The 18,763-nt window shown below is 41.7% G+C and overlaps 1 protein-coding gene across 1 annotated transcript in view; it reads left to right on the top strand.

The window, feature by feature from the left end:
- dock3 (dedicator of cytokinesis 3) overlaps positions 1-18,763 on the top strand; it is a 542,206-nt gene that overhangs the window by 512,547 nt on the left and 10,896 nt on the right. Inside the window, exons 45-52 of the mRNA XM_060909764.1 lie at positions 5,010-5,096; positions 7,695-7,874; positions 10,098-10,181; positions 10,300-10,416; positions 10,506-10,651; positions 16,514-16,637; positions 16,724-16,805; positions 18,076-18,194. Of these exons, the coding sequence (XP_060765747.1) occupies positions 5,010-5,096; positions 7,695-7,874; positions 10,098-10,181; positions 10,300-10,416; positions 10,506-10,651; positions 16,514-16,637; positions 16,724-16,805; positions 18,076-18,194 (939 nt within the window). The remainder of the gene's footprint in view (positions 1-5,009; positions 5,097-7,694; positions 7,875-10,097; positions 10,182-10,299; positions 10,417-10,505; positions 10,652-16,513; positions 16,638-16,723; positions 16,806-18,075; positions 18,195-18,763) is intronic.

The following is an 18,763-nucleotide window of genomic DNA, read 5'->3' as shown; positions in this document are numbered from 1 at the left end:
CCTGGACAAGTCGCCAAACAAAGACAGAGACAAACAAGCATCCACACATTCACACCTACGGTCAATTTAGAGCCACTAATTAGCCTAACCTGCATGTCTTTGGACTGTAGGGGAAACCGGAGCACCCGGAGGAAACCCACAGAGACGCGGGGAGAACATGCAAACTCCACACAGAAAGGCCCCCGTCAGCCACTGGGTTCGAACCCAGAACCTTCTTGCTGTGAGGCGACAGTGCTAACTACTACACCACCTGATTACAATAGCCCTAATATGCTGTCATAGTATACAGAGTATACAGGAAGTTTTTAAAAAACACCACCATGAATAAAATTTATAGATAATTAACTTAGCTGTAATGGTTTTGATGTTAGTGTAGTCACACAACATTTGTTTGATTATTTCTCCTTATTTCTTCTTATTAATTTGCACTAGCAGTGTTGGCACAAATTGTTAGCCTCACTCAGGATCTTTTTACTTGATTATTATTATTATTATTATTATTATTATTATTATTATTATCGTAATGTTTTTAGGATGCTATTTCTCCCTCAATTTTCAACCAATCATCAAGTTTCACATGAAGAATACCTCTGGGCTGAATTATGTTGCTATGACTTTTGGTGCTGATCTGGATCACTGATCCGAAATGATCCATGAAAAACGGGATTTTTTTCAATCACTTATGACTGTCAATTTTCATTATTTTTTTTTCAATCATTTATTTATTTATTTATTTTCTTCAGGGTGGTAGGGCACAACTTTTCCTCATTAAGTGTCATTCTTTATCTCTTACCATTCTGGATCTATAGGGTACAGTGACCAGACGTCCTGGTTTGTAACAACGAGCGCAAATTACTGACTCTATCTAGTTTTTTTATTTATTCTCTCAAGTCTGTTCATGAACATTAGTGTGTCTTCGGATCGCCGTAATATCAGCTTTGTAGTGGGTTTGAAACCATTTATCTATAGGCGCTTTTGTAGACAATGAAGCCTTGCCTTCGAAGATACTGATTGATAAGACAGCAAAGCCTTCTGTCCTGGAACATTATTGTCTCCTGTTTCCTGTTTAGCTCTTCTTCTAGCTTCACCCTCGTTACTGTCGCTACTTCTTTCTTTACTTTTGTCTCACTGACATACATGAGTTTACAGACACCTGTGATTGGGCGAATGCTTTTTAGTTGCATCACTCAGGTGGTGTTTCTGTATTTTCTTGGCCACGTTCGAATCATAAGCAGCCAATTATGGATTGTTGTGCCATGATGTGATTTTAGAGGGAAGATGGTGATTCTTTTGCAATTTGATCTCATTAAGCAACATTAAGAAAGCAAAGGGGGTGTTGGAATGAAAACAAGTCAGGGTAAGATGGTTGATTCAATTATGTTCAGTTGTAAGAAAGGTACTTTTCTCACTGAGATAATATAAGATGAGATGGGATTAGACTTTATTCATCCTGGATGGAAATTTCTTTGTTATTTCAGGAGCATAATGTGTATATAAAAAATGAAATAACATAAAACATTATAAAATTAATTAAAGTTTAAAAAAAAGCATGATAAGAAATACTCAGGCGGCACGGTGGTGTAGTGGTTAGCGCTGTCGCCTCACAGCAAGAAAGTCCGGGTTCGAGCCCCGTGGCAGGCGAGGGCCTTTCTGTGCGGAGTTTGCATGTTCTCCTCGTGTCCGCGTGGGTTTCCTCCGGGTGCTCCGGTTTCCCCCACAGTCCAAAGACATGCAGGTTAGGTTAACTGGTGACTCTAAATTGACCGTAGGTGTGAGTGTGAATGGTTGTCTGTGTCTATGTGTCAGCCCTGTGATGACCTGGCGACTTGTCCAGGGTGTACCCCGCCTTTCGCCCGTAGTCAGCTGGGATAGGCTCCAGCTCGCCTGCGACCCTGTAGAACAGGATAAAGCGGCTAGAGATAATGAGATGAGAAGAAATACTCAATATACACTCACCAGCCAATTTAATAAGCACTTGTTCTTGAGTCTAACACTACGTTCACACTGCAGGCTGAAGTGACTCAAATCCGATTTTTTCGCCCATATGTGACCTGTATCCGATCTTTTATTGACAATATGAACGACACAGATCCGATTTTTTCAAATCCGACCCAAGCCGTTTGGATATGTGGTCCTAATTCCGATTCCTATCCGATCTTTTCATATGCGACTTCAGTCTGAACCGCCAGGTCGCATTCATCCGACTTACACGTCATCAACAAGCCACAAACGTCACTATTCTGCGCTGAAGTAGGCGGCGGGTCTCTCAAAAAAAGTTACAACAACATGGCGCATGACATCAATGCGACTCCGCACCCACACGTTCCTTTGAACGGAGGTTGCAGTCACTACCCCGCAGAACGCCTGAGCCAAAACCCTTGCCCTCTTCCTTCTCAACCTCCTCCTTAACATCAGGCTATTGTGCATGTTCTGGCTCCGTCGCAACAACAACTGCATAATCTCCAGGTACTCCATGCTGGCTACTATCATACACAGGAAACTTTAGGTTACTTCCGTAAACACTGGCCATGCTCACTGCGTGTGACGTCGTCGTATCCTGCAATGCGCATGCGGAACACTTTTAGGTCGCTTTTCGTTCATACTGAGGATCACATACAAGTCGCATATATTTGTTAATGTGAACGACCTCACAAAAAAATCGGATTTCACAAAAAAATCGGAATTGAGCATTAAGCCTGGCAGTGTGAACGTAGTGAAAGATTCCTGTTCTTGGCTGCAGGACTGGAACCCAATGTGGTCTTCTGCTGTTGCATGCTGAGATTCTTTTCTGCTCACCACGGTTGTAAAGAGTTGCTATGAGTTACTATATCCTTCCTGGCAGCTCGAACCAATCTGGCCATTTTCCTCTGACCTCTCTTATCAACAAGGCATTTCCACCCATAGAACTGCTGCTCACTCAATGTTTTTTGTTTATTCTGTGTAAACTCTTGGGACTGTTGTGTGTGAAACCCCAGGAGATCAGCAGTTTCTGAAATACTCAAACCAGTCCAACTGGCTCAAATCAGCACCCACAGTGAAAATCTGAGATCACAATTTTTCCGATTCTGATGTTTGAAGTGAACTTTAACCGAAGGTGCATTATTTTATGCTTTGTGCTGTCGTCAAGGGTTTGGCTGATGAGATAACTGCCTAAAACAGCAGGTGTATAAGTGTACCTTATAAAGTGGCCAGTGAGTGTATAGTGTTGTTATCCATTGATCTTATCCAAGTCCAAAAAAGTGACAAGCGACAAAAGTAAATTGTCTGTGACTGAACATGAATAAAATGTCAGAGTGAAAAAATACTAACACCGGTTCCGAGACAGCCTGAAGGTTATGAGTCATGTGACTTGTTATGAATTTGCCAATGTGTCACAAAGTTGACGTCCCACTCAGTGAACTCGATCATTACTCGCACCAAATTTCTTTTTTACGTTCTTGTTTCCTTTCAACTAACTTTATTGTCAAATTTTATTTATATTCAGACTGACTTTAGTTAAAAGCTACAGTTGTGGTCAGAAGTTTACATACAGGGACATGAATGCCATCTTGGATATTGTGCTTTCAGTAATTTCTCTGAACTGTTCTTTTTCTGTGGCAGAATGTAAAGCATACATCTTTAATCAAAAAAATAAAAACACTAGAATTTGGTGCACAAGTTTTAATTTTCTTTGGGTTTTCTGAAATCAACACAGGGTCAAAAGTATACATACAGCACACCTAATATTTGGGTAAAATGTCTCTTGGCAAGATTCACCTTGACCAAACATTTTTGTTTACCATGAACAAGCTTCTGGCAGAAAACTGGTGACAGTTTTTTTTTTTTATGCAAAGTGGCTTGGCAAAGTGATGACACCTCACAATAACTTGCATACAATTGTTTGAACTGGTCTTGGAATTTGCAGTTGTTTCGAAATGACTCCAAGAGACATTCCAGAGTTGTGTATATCTGCGATCCATTTTCTCAGATCTGCACTGAGCTCCTTGGACTTTCCCATTTTACTGTGTTGGTTAATCCAATGAGTGCTGTAAACAAACCCTTTTTATGAAGGCACAGAAAAGCTTCCAGCTGTAATCAATCATGATCACTAACAGGAAGTTAAAAGACCTCGGCCTTGGCAAGATAAGAGACATTTTGGAAGTTTCAGCACCTCTGAATTAATAATCTAAGTGAGCATATGTAAATTTTTGACCTTGTATGTATAATTTTGACCCTGTGTTGATTTCAGAAAACCCAAAGAAAATTAAAACTTGTGCACCAAATTCTAGTGTTTTTTTTTTAATTAAAGATGTATGCTGTACATTCATTCTGCCACAGAAAAATAACAGTTCAGAGAAATTACTGAAAGCCCAAATATTGCCATGACATTCATATCCAAGATGACATTCATGTCCCTGAATGTAAACTTCTGACCACAACTGTATTACAATGCTCATATAACTAGCAAGAAAGCTTCGCAAACATTTCTGCTGCTGAAAGTCATAACAAATGTCCACTTGAGATTTACAAACTTTTGTTGAGAGAAAATGATAAAATATTCTCTGATTGTATTTTCCATAACCAAATGTTCACACCCTGTTTAGTTGAAAGGAACATGCAGATGACTCGATCATGATAGCCTGATTAGCCATCATGCTTTCTGCTAATTCTCTGATTCTCACTAGCGTGTTAACAATCTCAAACAACTTGTAAATTTTGTTACTGAGATTATAATCCAGTTTTGTGTTTGTTCGTCCCTTAATTTCAAGTTTCCTTGTCACCTTGCTTGTTTGGGAGTTTTCTAGTTGTTCTGTTTCGACTCCTGTTGCTAGTTGCGAGTATTTTCTGGTTTCTCGCTCTGTGTTCATAATTATGGATTCGCCTGTAGTGATCACCCCATGTGCATGTGCTTATGTGTATTTGCATATATTTAACATGCTAATGGGAGAATTGTTTAATAAGCAGGACAAGCATCCACCTGCTTCTGGGTTGCAAAAGGCTAAATCTGTGTTTTTGTGTCATTTTTGCAGAGTCTCTGGATCGAGAGGACCACGCTTATCCTCACACATCCCCTGCCGGGGATCTCTCGCTGGTTTGAGGTGGAGAAGAGAGAGCTGGTCAGTCATTCCTCGCTTTTATGCTATTGGGTTTTGGAATAGAACCGTCAGGAGCTTGATGGAAAACGTATTTCTCATGTACTGAATCAAATTCACTGAACGACCTCAAACCAGAAGAATTTAATTGAATCAAATTAAAATGGAATAAAATCCCTGGGGAGGAAGCAGTTAACGAAGATAAATTCCCATTTTATTATCTTGCCTGTTGGAATAGAACGATATATTAATGATTTATGTCTTAATGGAAAATGGTCTTTTCCAGTGCTAGATAGAAATGAGTCAAATTTGGATCAAATACAGTTTAATCAATTGAATAATTGAACCAAATCAAGTCCTACTGAATTCCTAGAAGACAGGAAACTGATGCTAATTTGTTGGAAAAATTCTCAAGTGGTCTAAAACACGGGTGGTGTAGTTGTTACCGCTGTTGCCTCACAGCAAGAAGGTCCTGGGTTCGAGCCCAGCGGCCGGCGAGGGCCTTTCTGTGTGGAGTTTGCATGTTCTCCCCGTGTCCGCGTGGGTTTCCTCCGGGTGCTCCGGTTTCCCCCACAGTCCAAAGACATGCAGGTTAGGTTAACTGGTGACTCTAAATTGACCGTAGGTGTGAATGTGAGTGTGAATGGTTGTCTGTGTCTATGTGTCAGCCCTGTGATGACCTGGCGACTTGTCCAGGGTGTACCCCGCCTCTCGCCCATAGTCAGCTGGGATAGGTTCCAGCTTGCCTGCGACCCTGTAGGACAGGATAAGCGGCTAGAGATAATGGATGGAAGGGTTTAAAACACATCAGTTAGCTTTAATTACTGTTATTATTGTGTATAATTATGGTTTTTGCTACATTATAATCAATTTCAGCAGTGTGGATTAAAGTGTAAAAAGTGATTTATACTGTGACTGCATGAAATGTATGCAGTCATATATCATGGTGGTTGAAAGTTTGCGAACCCTTTAGAATTTTCTATATTTCTGCATAAATATGACCTAAAACATCATCAGATTTTCACACAAGTCCTAAAAGTAGATAAAGAAAACCCAGTTAAACAAATGAGACAAAAATATTATACTTGGTCATTTATTTATTGAGGAAAATGATCCAATATTACATATCTGTGAGTGGCAAAAGTATGTGAACCTTTGCTTTCAGTATCTGGTGTGACCCCCTTGTGCAGCAATAACTGCAACTAAATGTTTCAGGTAACTGTTGATCAGTCCTGCACACTGGCTTGGAGGAATTTTAGTCCATTCCTCCGTACAGAACAGCTTCAACTCTGGGATGTTGGTGGGTTTCCTCACATGAGCTGCTCGCTTCAGGTCCTTCCACAACATTTCGATTGGATTAAGGTCAGGACTTTGACTTGGCCATTCCAAAACATTAACTTTATTCTTCTTTAACCATTCTTTGGTAGAACGACTTATGTGCTTCGGGTTGTTGTCTTGCTGCATGACCCACCTTCTCTTGAGATTCAGTTCATGGACAGATGTCCTGACCGTTTCCTTTAGAATTCGCTGGTTTAATTCAGAATTCATTGTTCCATCAATGATGGCAAGCCGTCCTGGCCCAGATGCAGCAAAACAGGCCCAAACCATGATACTACTACCACCATGTTTCACAGATGGGATAAGGTTCTTATGCTGGAATGCAGTGTTTTCCTTTCTCCAAACATAACGCTTCTCATTTAAACCAAAAAGTTCTATTTTGGTCTCATCTGTCCACAAAACATTTTTCCAATAGCCTTCTGGCTTGTCCACATGATCTTTAGCAAACTGCAGATGGGCAGCAATGTTCTTTTTGGAGAGCAATGGCTTTCTCCTTACAACCCTGCCATGCACACCATTGTTGTTCAGTGTTCTCCTGATGGTGGACTCATGAACATTAACATTAGCCAATGTGAGAGAGGCCTTCAGTTGCTTAGAAGTTACCCTGGGTTCCTTTGTGACCTCGCCAACTATTACACGCCTTGCTCTTGGAGTGATCTTTGTTGGTCGACCACTCCTGGGGAGGGTAACAATGGTCTTGAATTTCCTCCATTTGTACACAATCTGTCTGACTGTGGATTGGTGGAGTCCAAACTCTTTAGAGATGGTTTTGTAACCTTTTCCAGCCTGATGAGCATCAACAATGCTTTTTCTGAGGTCCTCAGAAATCTCCTTTGTTCTTGCCATGATACACTTCCACAAACATGTGTTGTGAAGATCAGACTTTGATAGATCCCTGTTCTTTAAATAAAACAGGGTGCCCACTCACACCTGATTGTCATCCCATTGATTTGAAAACACCTGACTCTAATTTCACCTTCAAATTAACTGCTAATCCTAGAGGTTCACATACTTTTGCCACTCACAGATATGTAATATTGGATCATTTTCCTCAATAAATAAATGACCAAGTATAATATTTTTGTCTCATTTGTTTAACTGGGTTCTCTTTATCTACTTTTAGGACTTGTGTGAAAATCTGATGTTGTTTTCGGTCATATTTATGCAGAAATATAGAAAATTCTAAAGGGTTCGCAAACTTTCAAGCACCACTGTAAAGGTCAATGTAAGTGTGTGGTGTTTTCTTGGATTGAAAAAGGCCTAAACCTTTCATTTCCCCACTAGGTTGAAGTGAGTCCACTGGAAAACGCCATCTCGGTGGTGGAGAATAAGAACCAGGAGCTGCGCATGTTAATCAGCCAGTACCAGCACAAGCAGCTGCACGGCAACATTAACCTGCTTAGCATGTGTCTGAATGGAGTGATTGATGCAGCTGTCAACGGAGGCATTGCTCGCTACCAGGAGGTGAGAAATCCAACAAAACACGCTCTGCTCAGGCCTGCTGTTGTCAAACGGCCACGTTCTGACTCATCTCCAAGCCTTATAATTAACTTTGCAAGATAGATTAGCTATACAAATCAGCTTGAGCTGAGTTTTAATTAAAGTTTGTGATTAAGCAGCATGCTGAGGAGAAAGTAGATCTCAAATGCTGGAAAATGTGAGCATTAATGTGCAAAGTTCAGGGTTGAGCTCTAATACAGTACACTGCAATAAAACATGCAGCAGTCCGGCTGCTTTTTTTTTTTTAATTGTTTTTCTTAGTTAATGCTTGAGTGTGAGTTGCAGCATGAGATGAAAAAGAAAACAAAATGGTTGAACAGTGTGTGTTTGAGCATGCATTAATTATATCATACTCCGGGGGAAGCCATGGCCTAATGGTTAGAGAAGCAGCTTTGGGACCAAAAGGTTGCTGGTTCGATTCCCTGGACCAGCAGGAATGGTTGAAGTGCCCTTAAGCAAGGCACCTTGTTCCTTCTGGACTAGACAGGGCCAGAGCGAGCTACGCCATCGCTGACCTAAACAGTGACCTCGTTTCATTCATTTGGTTTGAAATAATGTTAGCATATCACTTATCCTACATGTATTACATCACTCTACCCAATGGAGAATGAGCGTCGAATATGGTTTACGATATTCCATGGTTGCCAAGACAACATGACATCGCACGTCAGAGACATAAAACTTCCACACTAGTGAGCTACTGTGACAATTTGTAAACAAACATGGCCGCCAGGTTTACTTCGTTAAACACAGAAGCTTTTGAAAGAGAAAGACGCGTTAAACACCCAAAAGGAATATGTATGTGTAATAATAATAATATTGTCTGGCTTTTTTTCATGGTATATCAGATATATTCCACTCGTCTTTGACGCGTTCAATATCATGCTAGCTGAATGGAATATATCTGATATACCATCAGAAAAGCCAGCCACTATTATTTAAATAATCAATGACATGCTGGTGTGATGTAATAACAGCACATCTGGATGTGTTTTATTCCACTCATACTTGAGCAATTTACCAGCAATCGTTTTTTTTTTTTTATCGTTAAAGAACATGCTTTTTTTAATCCATTTATCGTTACATTTATATTTTAGACCATCCCTGAAACAAGTCCCTTTTATCACTTCCATTATGGTAGCTAGAAACAGAGCGCTTTCATCCCCTTACTAGCTTCTTTTTTGTTTCTTTTGAATTTAATAAGGGCGGCACGGTGGTGTAGTGGTTAGCGCTGTCGCCTCACAGCAAGAAGGTCCGGGTTCGAGCCCCGTGGCCGGCGAGGGCCTTTCTGTGCGGAGTTTGTATGTTCTCCCCGTGTCCATGTGGGTTTCCTCAGGGTGCTCTGGTTTCCCCCACAGTCCAAAGACATGCAGGTTAGGTTAACTGGTGACTCTAAATTGACCGTAGGTGTGAATGTGAGTGTGAATGGTTGTCTGTGTCTATGTGTCAGCCCTGTGATGACCTGGCAACTTGTCCAGGGTGTACCCCGCCTTTCGCCCGTAGTCAGCTGGGATAGGCTCCAGCTTGCCTGCGACCTTGTAGAACAGGATAAAGCGGCTAGAGATAATGAGATGACTTTAATAAGACAAATAATGCAGCTTGTCAGGTAACCACAAAGCCCGAAGCGTTGAAAATTTATAGCTTAACGTTTGACTTTTACAAAGCTGCGACTGACACTGGAGACGCCTGACATAAATGGGTCGAAGGGCACTCGGTTGAGTGTACAGTATACATCCGCCAAGCCACATATTATCAACATCAAAATCAAGTCACTTGAACCTAGGGTAATACTAAAGCCGTACACCAAATTTCACCCAAATCTGTTCATTACTTTTTGAGTTACACTGGGAACAGCAAAAATGAAAAAATCCTGGCTCCGCATACATATCCAGATTTGCATCAAAATCTAAACAGTTGTTCCTTGGCTCATGGCTCGCCTTTCCTCCAAATTTCATCAAAATCTGTTCACTACTATTTGGGTTATGTTAGGAACAGACAAGCAAATGTAAGTGAAAACATAACCTCCACTAACAAAGTTGGTGGAGGTAGTAAATAAACGTCTCCTTGCATAAACCTTTTCCTTACACACCTTTCTGAATCCGTGAATGAAAATTTATCAACACCATCTGACTAATCAAATCCAAAAGTTCTGTGTTATAAACTGAATCATTTTCTGTCTATTTTTAGGCATTCTTTGACAAAGAATACATCTCCACTCACCCGGAAGACGCAGAAAAAATCACTCAGCTCAAAGAGCTCATGCAAGAACAGGTGAACACGGAAATCTCCACAGAACATGTCCAGTCATCATCATCTGAAGCTAAACATCCCAAAATGTTTGGATATGATCATATAGTCAGTATAATACCCATGTTGGGTCATGTTTTAGGTCCACGTCCTGGGTGTAGGGCTTGCGGTCCATGAGAAACTGGTGCACCCAGAAATGCGTCCCCTGCACAAGAAGCTGATCGATCAGTTCCAGATGATGAGGAGCAGCCTGTGCCATGTGAGAACTCAACGTTCATAAATTACTGTGCCAATGCTACCCTTCGTCTCATAACTATGGGTGTACACTTTGTGTGTGTGCGTATTCAGTGCAGTGTGTTTGTATGTGTTGTGCAGGGTCTACCAGGCCTGGATAGACTGAGTGCAGCCTGCTCTGGACCCAGCAACCCACGAGCCATCCTCCCGTCCCATAACCCTATGAGCCCAGACAGCATCAAACTCATGCACAGACACAGGTGAGCACAACACATCATCCCTCCAGCTAATTAATGCTATGCCTAAATCTAAATCGAACCTGGGTAACCAGAATACCTGTGCAGACTCCTGGATGAACAACTTTCCAGCCCCAGTAATCACATGTTCTACCCAACGTCGCCATCATTACCTTTATTTTCTGTTCACAATTATGAGTCATTTATACTTGAGCTTGAGCCCTGCACTGACCAAATGCCCTATGTTGCGTTACCCATTCATTAATCAGTTTGGCTAATCGAGAGTACTTTGGAAGAGTCATGATGAGTGACCACTAATGCGTTTTTAATAACAAGCTACTCGGCATGAGTTCAAGCGTAGACACTGGAACATGCAATTTATTGCACGTTTTCCTCAACAGGAAGTTTTTATTATTGAACAGAGATGTCCACAAGCTCCGTCAGCCGGCGGTTTTCTCCGCCTACACAGACAGGCTAATCAATCCTGGAAAAACAATAAAACTTGCCTTTCAACGTTCAAGCAATTTATTTCGTCTCCGCTGCCCATAATTTGCTGCAAATCCAATTGTTACACCACGAAATTGTCTTCGATTCGGGTCTAGCATGATCGGAAGCGATGCCATATTTGTTGATCGATTCTCACGCTCTGATTGGCTGAGCCAGACCACGTGACCACACCGTAGTGTATGTAGTTATATTACAGAGCCAGGCAGTGTACTACAGAGGGTAACTGAGAAAACCAAGCACGCGCACATCTCGAGGGAAATTTCATACATATTTTGTAAGTAGTTCTTCCTTTGCACTGATTTTCAAACTCAGAGGCTGATTAATGGTTTGAATGGATTTCAGTGACGTTCACATGGTAAATGCGGAAGTCCACGTTCCACGTTTTCCCAACAACCAAAATACATGAAGGTGGTGTGATGGTGTAGTGGTTAGCGCTGTCGCCTCACAGCAAGAAGGTCCGGGTTCGAGCCCCGTGGCCGGCGAGGGCCTTTCTGTGCGGAGTTTGCATGTTCTCCCCGTGTCCGCGTGGGTTTCCTCCGGGTGCTCCGGTTTCCCCCACAGTCCAAAGACATGCAGGTTAGGTTAACTGGTGACTCTAAATTGACGGTAGGTGTGAATGTGAGTGTGAATGGTTGTCTGTGTCTATGTGTCAGCCCTGTGATGACCTGGCGACTTGTCCAGGATGTACCCTGCCTTTCGCCCGTAGTCAGCTGGGATAGGCTCCAGCTTGCCTGCGACCCTGTAGAACAGGATAAAGCGGCTAGAGATAATGAGATGAGATAATAATAAAAGCTGCTATACTCTGGGACATGTCAATCCAAACTGATAAAGAAATTAAGGCCAACAGACCAGATATAGTAGTGAAGGACAAGAAGGAAAGAGTTTGTCTGCTCATTGATATGTCTGTCCCCACCGAAAGAAACACTTTCTAAAAACTACAGAAAAACTCTCCAAATATCACATGATCTAGAAATAGAAATTGAGAGAACGTGGGGTATGAAAACCACAACCGTACCAGTGGTAATTGGTGCTCTCGGTCTGGTAAAGAAAGGGATTGAAAAATACGCCAACAAAATCCCTGATAACATCAAGATACAAGAAATTCAGAAGACGGTCCTCCTCAGCACTGTTCACATATTAAGGAGGACCTTATCTATCAAGTAGACCCATCACACCCTCATGGTAGCCCAAAGTCCAAGGGATGGACTCGGCTCCGTGAGCAAACAGAACAGGACATTAAGGGAAAAAATAATAATAATAAATTTATTCATTCATCTTGAAAAAAATATATGATGAATTTACAACAAAAACCCACAAAGTCGGAGAAATACGTATCCAAAAAATCGATAACAGAGTTTGACTATGTCTGGTTGTTTAAGAGGCCAACATGATCTTGAGATAAAAGACTTTTATGTCTTTCAGTTCCTGATAATGGTTTTGCAAGGCAACTTTTCTTAGTTCTGTACTTGTGGGCCACCATTCTTGGAAGGAGCATGTGATTTGGATGGTTAGGGTCCTTCATAATTCTTTCAAGCTCACGTATGGTCGCCTCATCTCTTCGTTCCTCCAGACTTGCAAGACTTGTCTTCAGGATGCCAATTATGGCCCTACAGAGATCCTGCACTTGTTGTATTTCCTCTGTGAGATCTTTCGGGATGCCGCTCCAGACCGGCGATGCGAACTCTAGCACTGGACGAATCTTACTGCAGTAAACAATGATTCCCACATCCTTCGGGAGATTAGCCTTCCTGCATTTGCTTAGGAAGTGTTGGCTTCTATTTTAAATAAATGATGCCTTCATTCATAAGCCTGCCTTCGTTCTGGACCAGAGTGTGCAAAGGGACTGGAAGTGCACAAAAAAGGACTTGTGCGCGAATGGGAGAATTGCACCCATAGTTAGCAAGGTTTGAGACATCATTACCTCGCCTGCGATGGAGTAAGCGGGGCGAAGTATTGTAATCAGTCCGGTTTGTTTGTTTGTGTGTGTGTCTGTCTGTTAACAATCTAGCGTCTAGACGGTTGCACCGATTGACTTAAAATATTTAGGGTAGGTGGGCAATGGTCCGTAGATTACCTGATTAAATCTTGGGGGTAATCGGGTCAAGGTCACCGGAAAGGTCAACCTTTCAGTCAAAATCACATATTTTCCATTATAACTCAAAAACGGTTGCTGATAGACAAATGTTTACTATTATGAGCATATCGGAACTCCCATATGGTCTTTCATTTGGCACCATGATCTTTGACCTTGAGTGACCTTGAAAAGTCAAACTGAAGGTCTTGGATTTTCAGAGGGCTGTAACTTGAAAACGGTTGATGGTAGACAGATATTTATCATCATCAACTTATAGGAAGTGACGCGGGATTTCATTTAGGACCATGACCTTGAATGACTTTGAAATGTCAAACTCAAGGTCATGGATTTTCATAGGACTATAACCTGACAGCTGATGATTGAGAAATATTACCATTGTCAACATATAGGTATAAAATAAGTGCTGCTGGGCGAGGTTTGTTTTGCCTGGCAACACTTGTTAGACTGCAATTGTGGTTGCGTTTGCTACACTAGATAGCCAATGATAAGCCAACGTTGGTGTGGGCTAACATTTTAAATTGCCAGATAAAAGACTTAAAAAAAAAATGAGACACAGACACTGCACTTGCTGAAGATTTTTGTGTTGGTCTTGAGCCAGTTCCAGCGACAGACATTAATTAGAAAGTCTGTTTGACTAATTCATGGTCTGCACTATTTTTAGCTCCATCCCTTTGTCTCAGCTTGGCTTGCATGGTACCTGAGTAAAAAGGGTGTCAGAGTATGGCTTGCTTGGTGGTGGAAATACTGTATGGCCAAATGTATGTGGATGCCTGACCAGGATTCCCACACATGGGCCTTCCCCAAACTTTTTGCCAAGATCCCAAAAGGCACCGTTTGCCAAGGTTGGATTGAAAGCAGTCAAATGGCCTGCATGAAACCCTGACCTTAACTGAACACCTTTGGGATGAATTGGAATGCTGACTGCATGCCAGGCCTCCTCGCGTGACATCAGTGCCCAGCCTTTCGCGGCTGAACAAGCAAATCCTCAAGCAACATTCCAACATCTAGTGGAAAGCCTTCCCAGAAGAGTGGACGTTATTATAGCAGCAAGGTAGGCATATCGGGTGAAAATTCAAATTCAATCCAAATTGCTTGAAACTGGTCTCGCTGAATTCAGAACTGACTGCTAAACAACATACTTTTTACAGAATTAAAACGTTTATCGGTTTTTGAGATATTACAAATTGAAGATTGACAAAATGGATTAATTTTTAGAAAACTGATGTAATATTGTGTATTCGGATCACATGGTCCAAAATGGGCCTCATTAACGAATGAGATCAAATGTTTTTCTTAATAAGTTTTTTATTTTTCAAGATATTTACATGAGGGGCGGCACGGTGGTGTAGTGGTTAGCGCTGTCGCCTCACAGCAAGAAGGTCCGGGTTCGAGCCCCGTGGCCGGCGAGGGCCTTTCTGTGTGGAGTTTGCATGTTCTCCCCGTGTCCGCGTGGGTTTCCTCCGGGTGCTCCGGTTTCCCCCACAGTCCAAAGACATGCAGGTTAGGTTAACTGGTGACTCTAAATTGATCGTAGGTGTGAATGTGAGTGTGAATGGTTGTCTGTGTCTATGTGTCAGCCCTGTGATGACCTGGCAACTTGTCCAGGGTGTACCCCGCCTTTCGCCCGTAGTCAGCTGGGATAGGCTCCAGCTTGCCTGCGACCCTGTAGGACAGGATAAAGTGGCTAGAGATAATGAGATGAGATGAGATATTTACATGGAAATTGGCAGGTTGTATCCTGAATACAAAGTTTGAAAAATTACTTTTAAAATTATGCAAATTACCATTTCATTAGTGTTAATTATGCTAATTAGGTAAAAACATTAAATCAGTACACTCAAAAAAAAAAGTCATAAAAGATTATTTCTAATACCCTCTTTGTGCTCTGTAGGCCTTTGTATTTCTCAAAAGTAGGGCCGATTAGTGTTTATATGAAAGAATATAAATGATTCTTATTTCAATTAATATTCACAGCTTTCAAGGCTAACCTCAAAAAAAAAACTGTGTGAGCCAGTTCCAAATTATTTAAATTTATATTCAAACTCGCGTTTCAGACGTCTAGTTTTTTAAAATATCATTCCAATCACTGAGATCTCAGTATTTTTCATCAAAACGACGACAGTTATATTCTGAAGTAGTTATTTATTTACATTAAATCAGTTTGATTTGACAAAATAAGTAGGTAAAGCTATGAAAACTCACTGCAAAAATCTCCCATGAATCATCACATCAAAACTAGCAGACGGAACATTTTGCTGAATACTTCAACAGAACCAGTGAGAGCGAGAGAACATCCCTATAAAAGTTATCTGATTGATATTCACGAGTAATCCAGTCAGAAACTGATCAGAAGAGAGAGAGAGAGCCTGAGCGCTTTTCCCATGACTCAAAAGCACCGGCGGTTTCCCGACATCCCGCAAGCAGAGAGTGAACTCTGTTATACCAACTTCAACCTGCCGTTCCTCCCAAAGTACTGAACAGATCTTAACAAGATACATTTCTTTGGAAAGCAGAAATTATAAGCTTTTTAATTATATTATTCATGATAGAAAATATTCAAGAGTTAAACAATGACAGATTTGGAAACTTAGATGAGCGTCTGCATGGACAATTTTCACAGCACGGCCAACGAACATCTGATATGCCGAAGTAAATGAAGGACCAACTCCATATTAATACCATGCCTTTGGATTAGGAAGTTCCACAAGCCCATGTGGGTGTCATGAAGATGTGCCCACATACTTTTGGCCATAAAATGTAGCTCCAACATGGAGGAATATGGCTAATTTTCCTCCAAGCTGTGCCACACTGTCGAGTGGAAAAAAAGCGAAATCTGTATATGTACAAAAGTTCCAGGTTCAGTCATGTCGGATTTGAACAAAGAAATAAGTCAAGCCATCATTTTCTCATGAACAAACCATTCCCAGTGCATTCCTCATGACTCATGCACTCTCACTGATATTGATCACTGTCCACTCATTACGCTTTCTCTCTTCTTCTCTCCACTCTGTTTTTTCCTCTCCTTCCATTTTCAATTTTTGTGTTCTTCCTATATTCTCCTCCATATTTTGACCATGTCATTCTATTAAATTTTTTTCTTTCCCACTCACCGTCTTGTATCCATTGGCATTTCTTTGGTCTTTTATAACAATGCCTAACCTCCTCACTGTTCAACCTGTTGCCATCTCCAAACCCTGGTTTCCAAACCCATCACTTCTTTGCTCCACCCTTTTTCCTATCCTGCCATACTTCCCTACCATTCCACTCCATCTCGCTCTCTGCAGCCAGTCTCTGTCTCATGCCGTGCGTCACTCCTCGTCTTCCCTCTCCTCCAGTGAGACAGGGAACCTGCTTATCCTCACTGACGGAGTGCTCATGGAGCATCCTGAAGAGCTCTACCGCATGCAGGTCAGTCCACATGTGCTTCACAGTGAACCAGAATGTACTTGACCGGATTTTATTATATTTTGAATAATAAACTGTTGAATCTCCAGCCCAGTCCCTCGACGTCCAGCCTGAACTCTACTCACTCTGCTCCTCCTCAGATGATCAACTCAGGCCCTGGTAGCATTCGAGGTGAGCTGGACACCACCAGGCTTGTAGTACTCGAGTCCAGGACTCGGACTCGAGTCTGACTCGTGCCCTAATTTTAAGAACTCGTGACTCGACTTGGACTTGAGCACTGATGATTCGGGCTTGGACTCGGACTCGTGCATTAACTGCATTCGGACTTGCAAATTGGAGACGAGGACTTGGATTTTTTCTTTATATTTTGTAACATGCCATCATAATTTGGCATAAGCTATTTATATCTACATTAATATTTGTACTAATATTTGTACTTACACTTTCGTGCAAGAGTGTCACACCTGCGCGCCTTGGCGTGTGCATCAGGTAGACTCTCAGGCACGTTTCGGACAGCGCGCGCGTGCTAAGCGGACTCTCACGCGCACGCCGTAAACAACTCGCGCCTGCACAGGATTAAGGCGCAATCAGCGCGCCTATATAAAAACTGTGAAAACACACTTACTTTGCGAAGTATTGAGTTGCATTGCTGACACGTTACTGAGCCTTATTTCTTTGTTTGGTTTCCTGATCCCTGATTTCCTGTTTCTCGTCTTTGATTCTGCCGAGTCTACGATATCCTGTTTGTGCTTCGCTCGACCTATCGCCTGTTTCACTGTTTTCCGATTTTGCCTGCCGTTCTGGATTATTTACCTGTCTTCACTTGTATTAATAAACAAACCTTCTGCACTTACGTATGTCTCCCAACCATTTCTGACAGAATACTTTGGACTTCCTGACAAAGAGAATGCACATTCACCTGTTCATACGTCATGTTCAGGAACAAACTAATGTTACTAGCGCTAAAACAGCCACCGTCAGATGGTGCACTTGGAGTCTTGTTCTCGGACTCGACTCAGATAAACAGTGGGCTCGACTCGAAATTTTTTTTTAAGACTTGGACTTGATTCGGACTTGAACACTGGGGACTCGAGACAGGACTCGGATTCGAGGTTTAGTGACGCGACTACAACGTTGGACACCACTAACACCAAGGAAGAAAACAGTAGATTATCGTAGATCTTGGAATGTATGTCAAAACTAAGAACAAAAGCTGGGAAGTGTCAGAATTTGCCACAATCACAGCACATTGCATGAATGAAAAGCATTTTACTGTATGTATACTGTCCATAAATACTGTGCAATGCATTTTGAGAAAAGAGAAAATTGAAAGCTACACACTTTAGAGTAGAACTTTAAATGTGGACATGCAGTCCAGATGTTTGAATAAAGACGAAGCAGTGAGCAGGTCGGAAATATCCTCCTCTCTTTCTCTGTGCAGTCGGATCTCCATCACTGCCCGATCGATACAGGCACAACCGCGAGATGCTGATGCTCCTGCCAGCGCATCGAGATCGGCCCAGCAGCGCCATGTACCCCAACCTCAGTGAGAATGGACAGGTACGTACGTGAAGAGAAAAACCCAAGACATCGACATGTGCAGTACTACATGACCGAATTTCTCAACCTGTTCTGGGATGGATAAATTACAGGACGATAACCCAACATCAGTTTGTAATATAAGAGGGCAACAGTGTGTGTGGCGTGTTTACACTACAATAGCAATTTGCCTACCCAGGAAGACTGCTGGGTAGGCAACCCAAATGCCAGTTGTGCATTTGGGTTGCCAAACCTTGCATTTCTCCTTCATTTTCCATGTACTTTTATTTGTTTTGACATATGTCTTTGGTCCTGTCTCTGCTTCTGTTACTCATTATGGTCATGGGTTTGCTGTTAGCCCTTAATTATTTCATCTGATGATATTTGCAGTTTTGTATAATATATATTTTGTCAGTGCAACTAAAATAGATAGTTGAAAATATATTTTCAGTGACTGCTAGTTAACTTGTGTTATCAGATCATGAAAAACTTACTTTTTCATTTCTTGGGCACATACATTTTGGTATCTGGAGCCTACCAACTCACAAACTCTGAAATAAGACACCCAGTCAGTTTCTTTTGTTCTGCCT

Source organism: Neoarius graeffei, chromosome 26 (genome assembly GCF_027579695.1).
Source record: "Neoarius graeffei isolate fNeoGra1 chromosome 26, fNeoGra1.pri, whole genome shotgun sequence".
NCBI lineage: Eukaryota > Metazoa > Chordata > Actinopteri > Siluriformes > Ariidae > Neoarius > Neoarius graeffei.
This window is presented reverse-complemented; position numbering and strand designations above follow the sequence as displayed.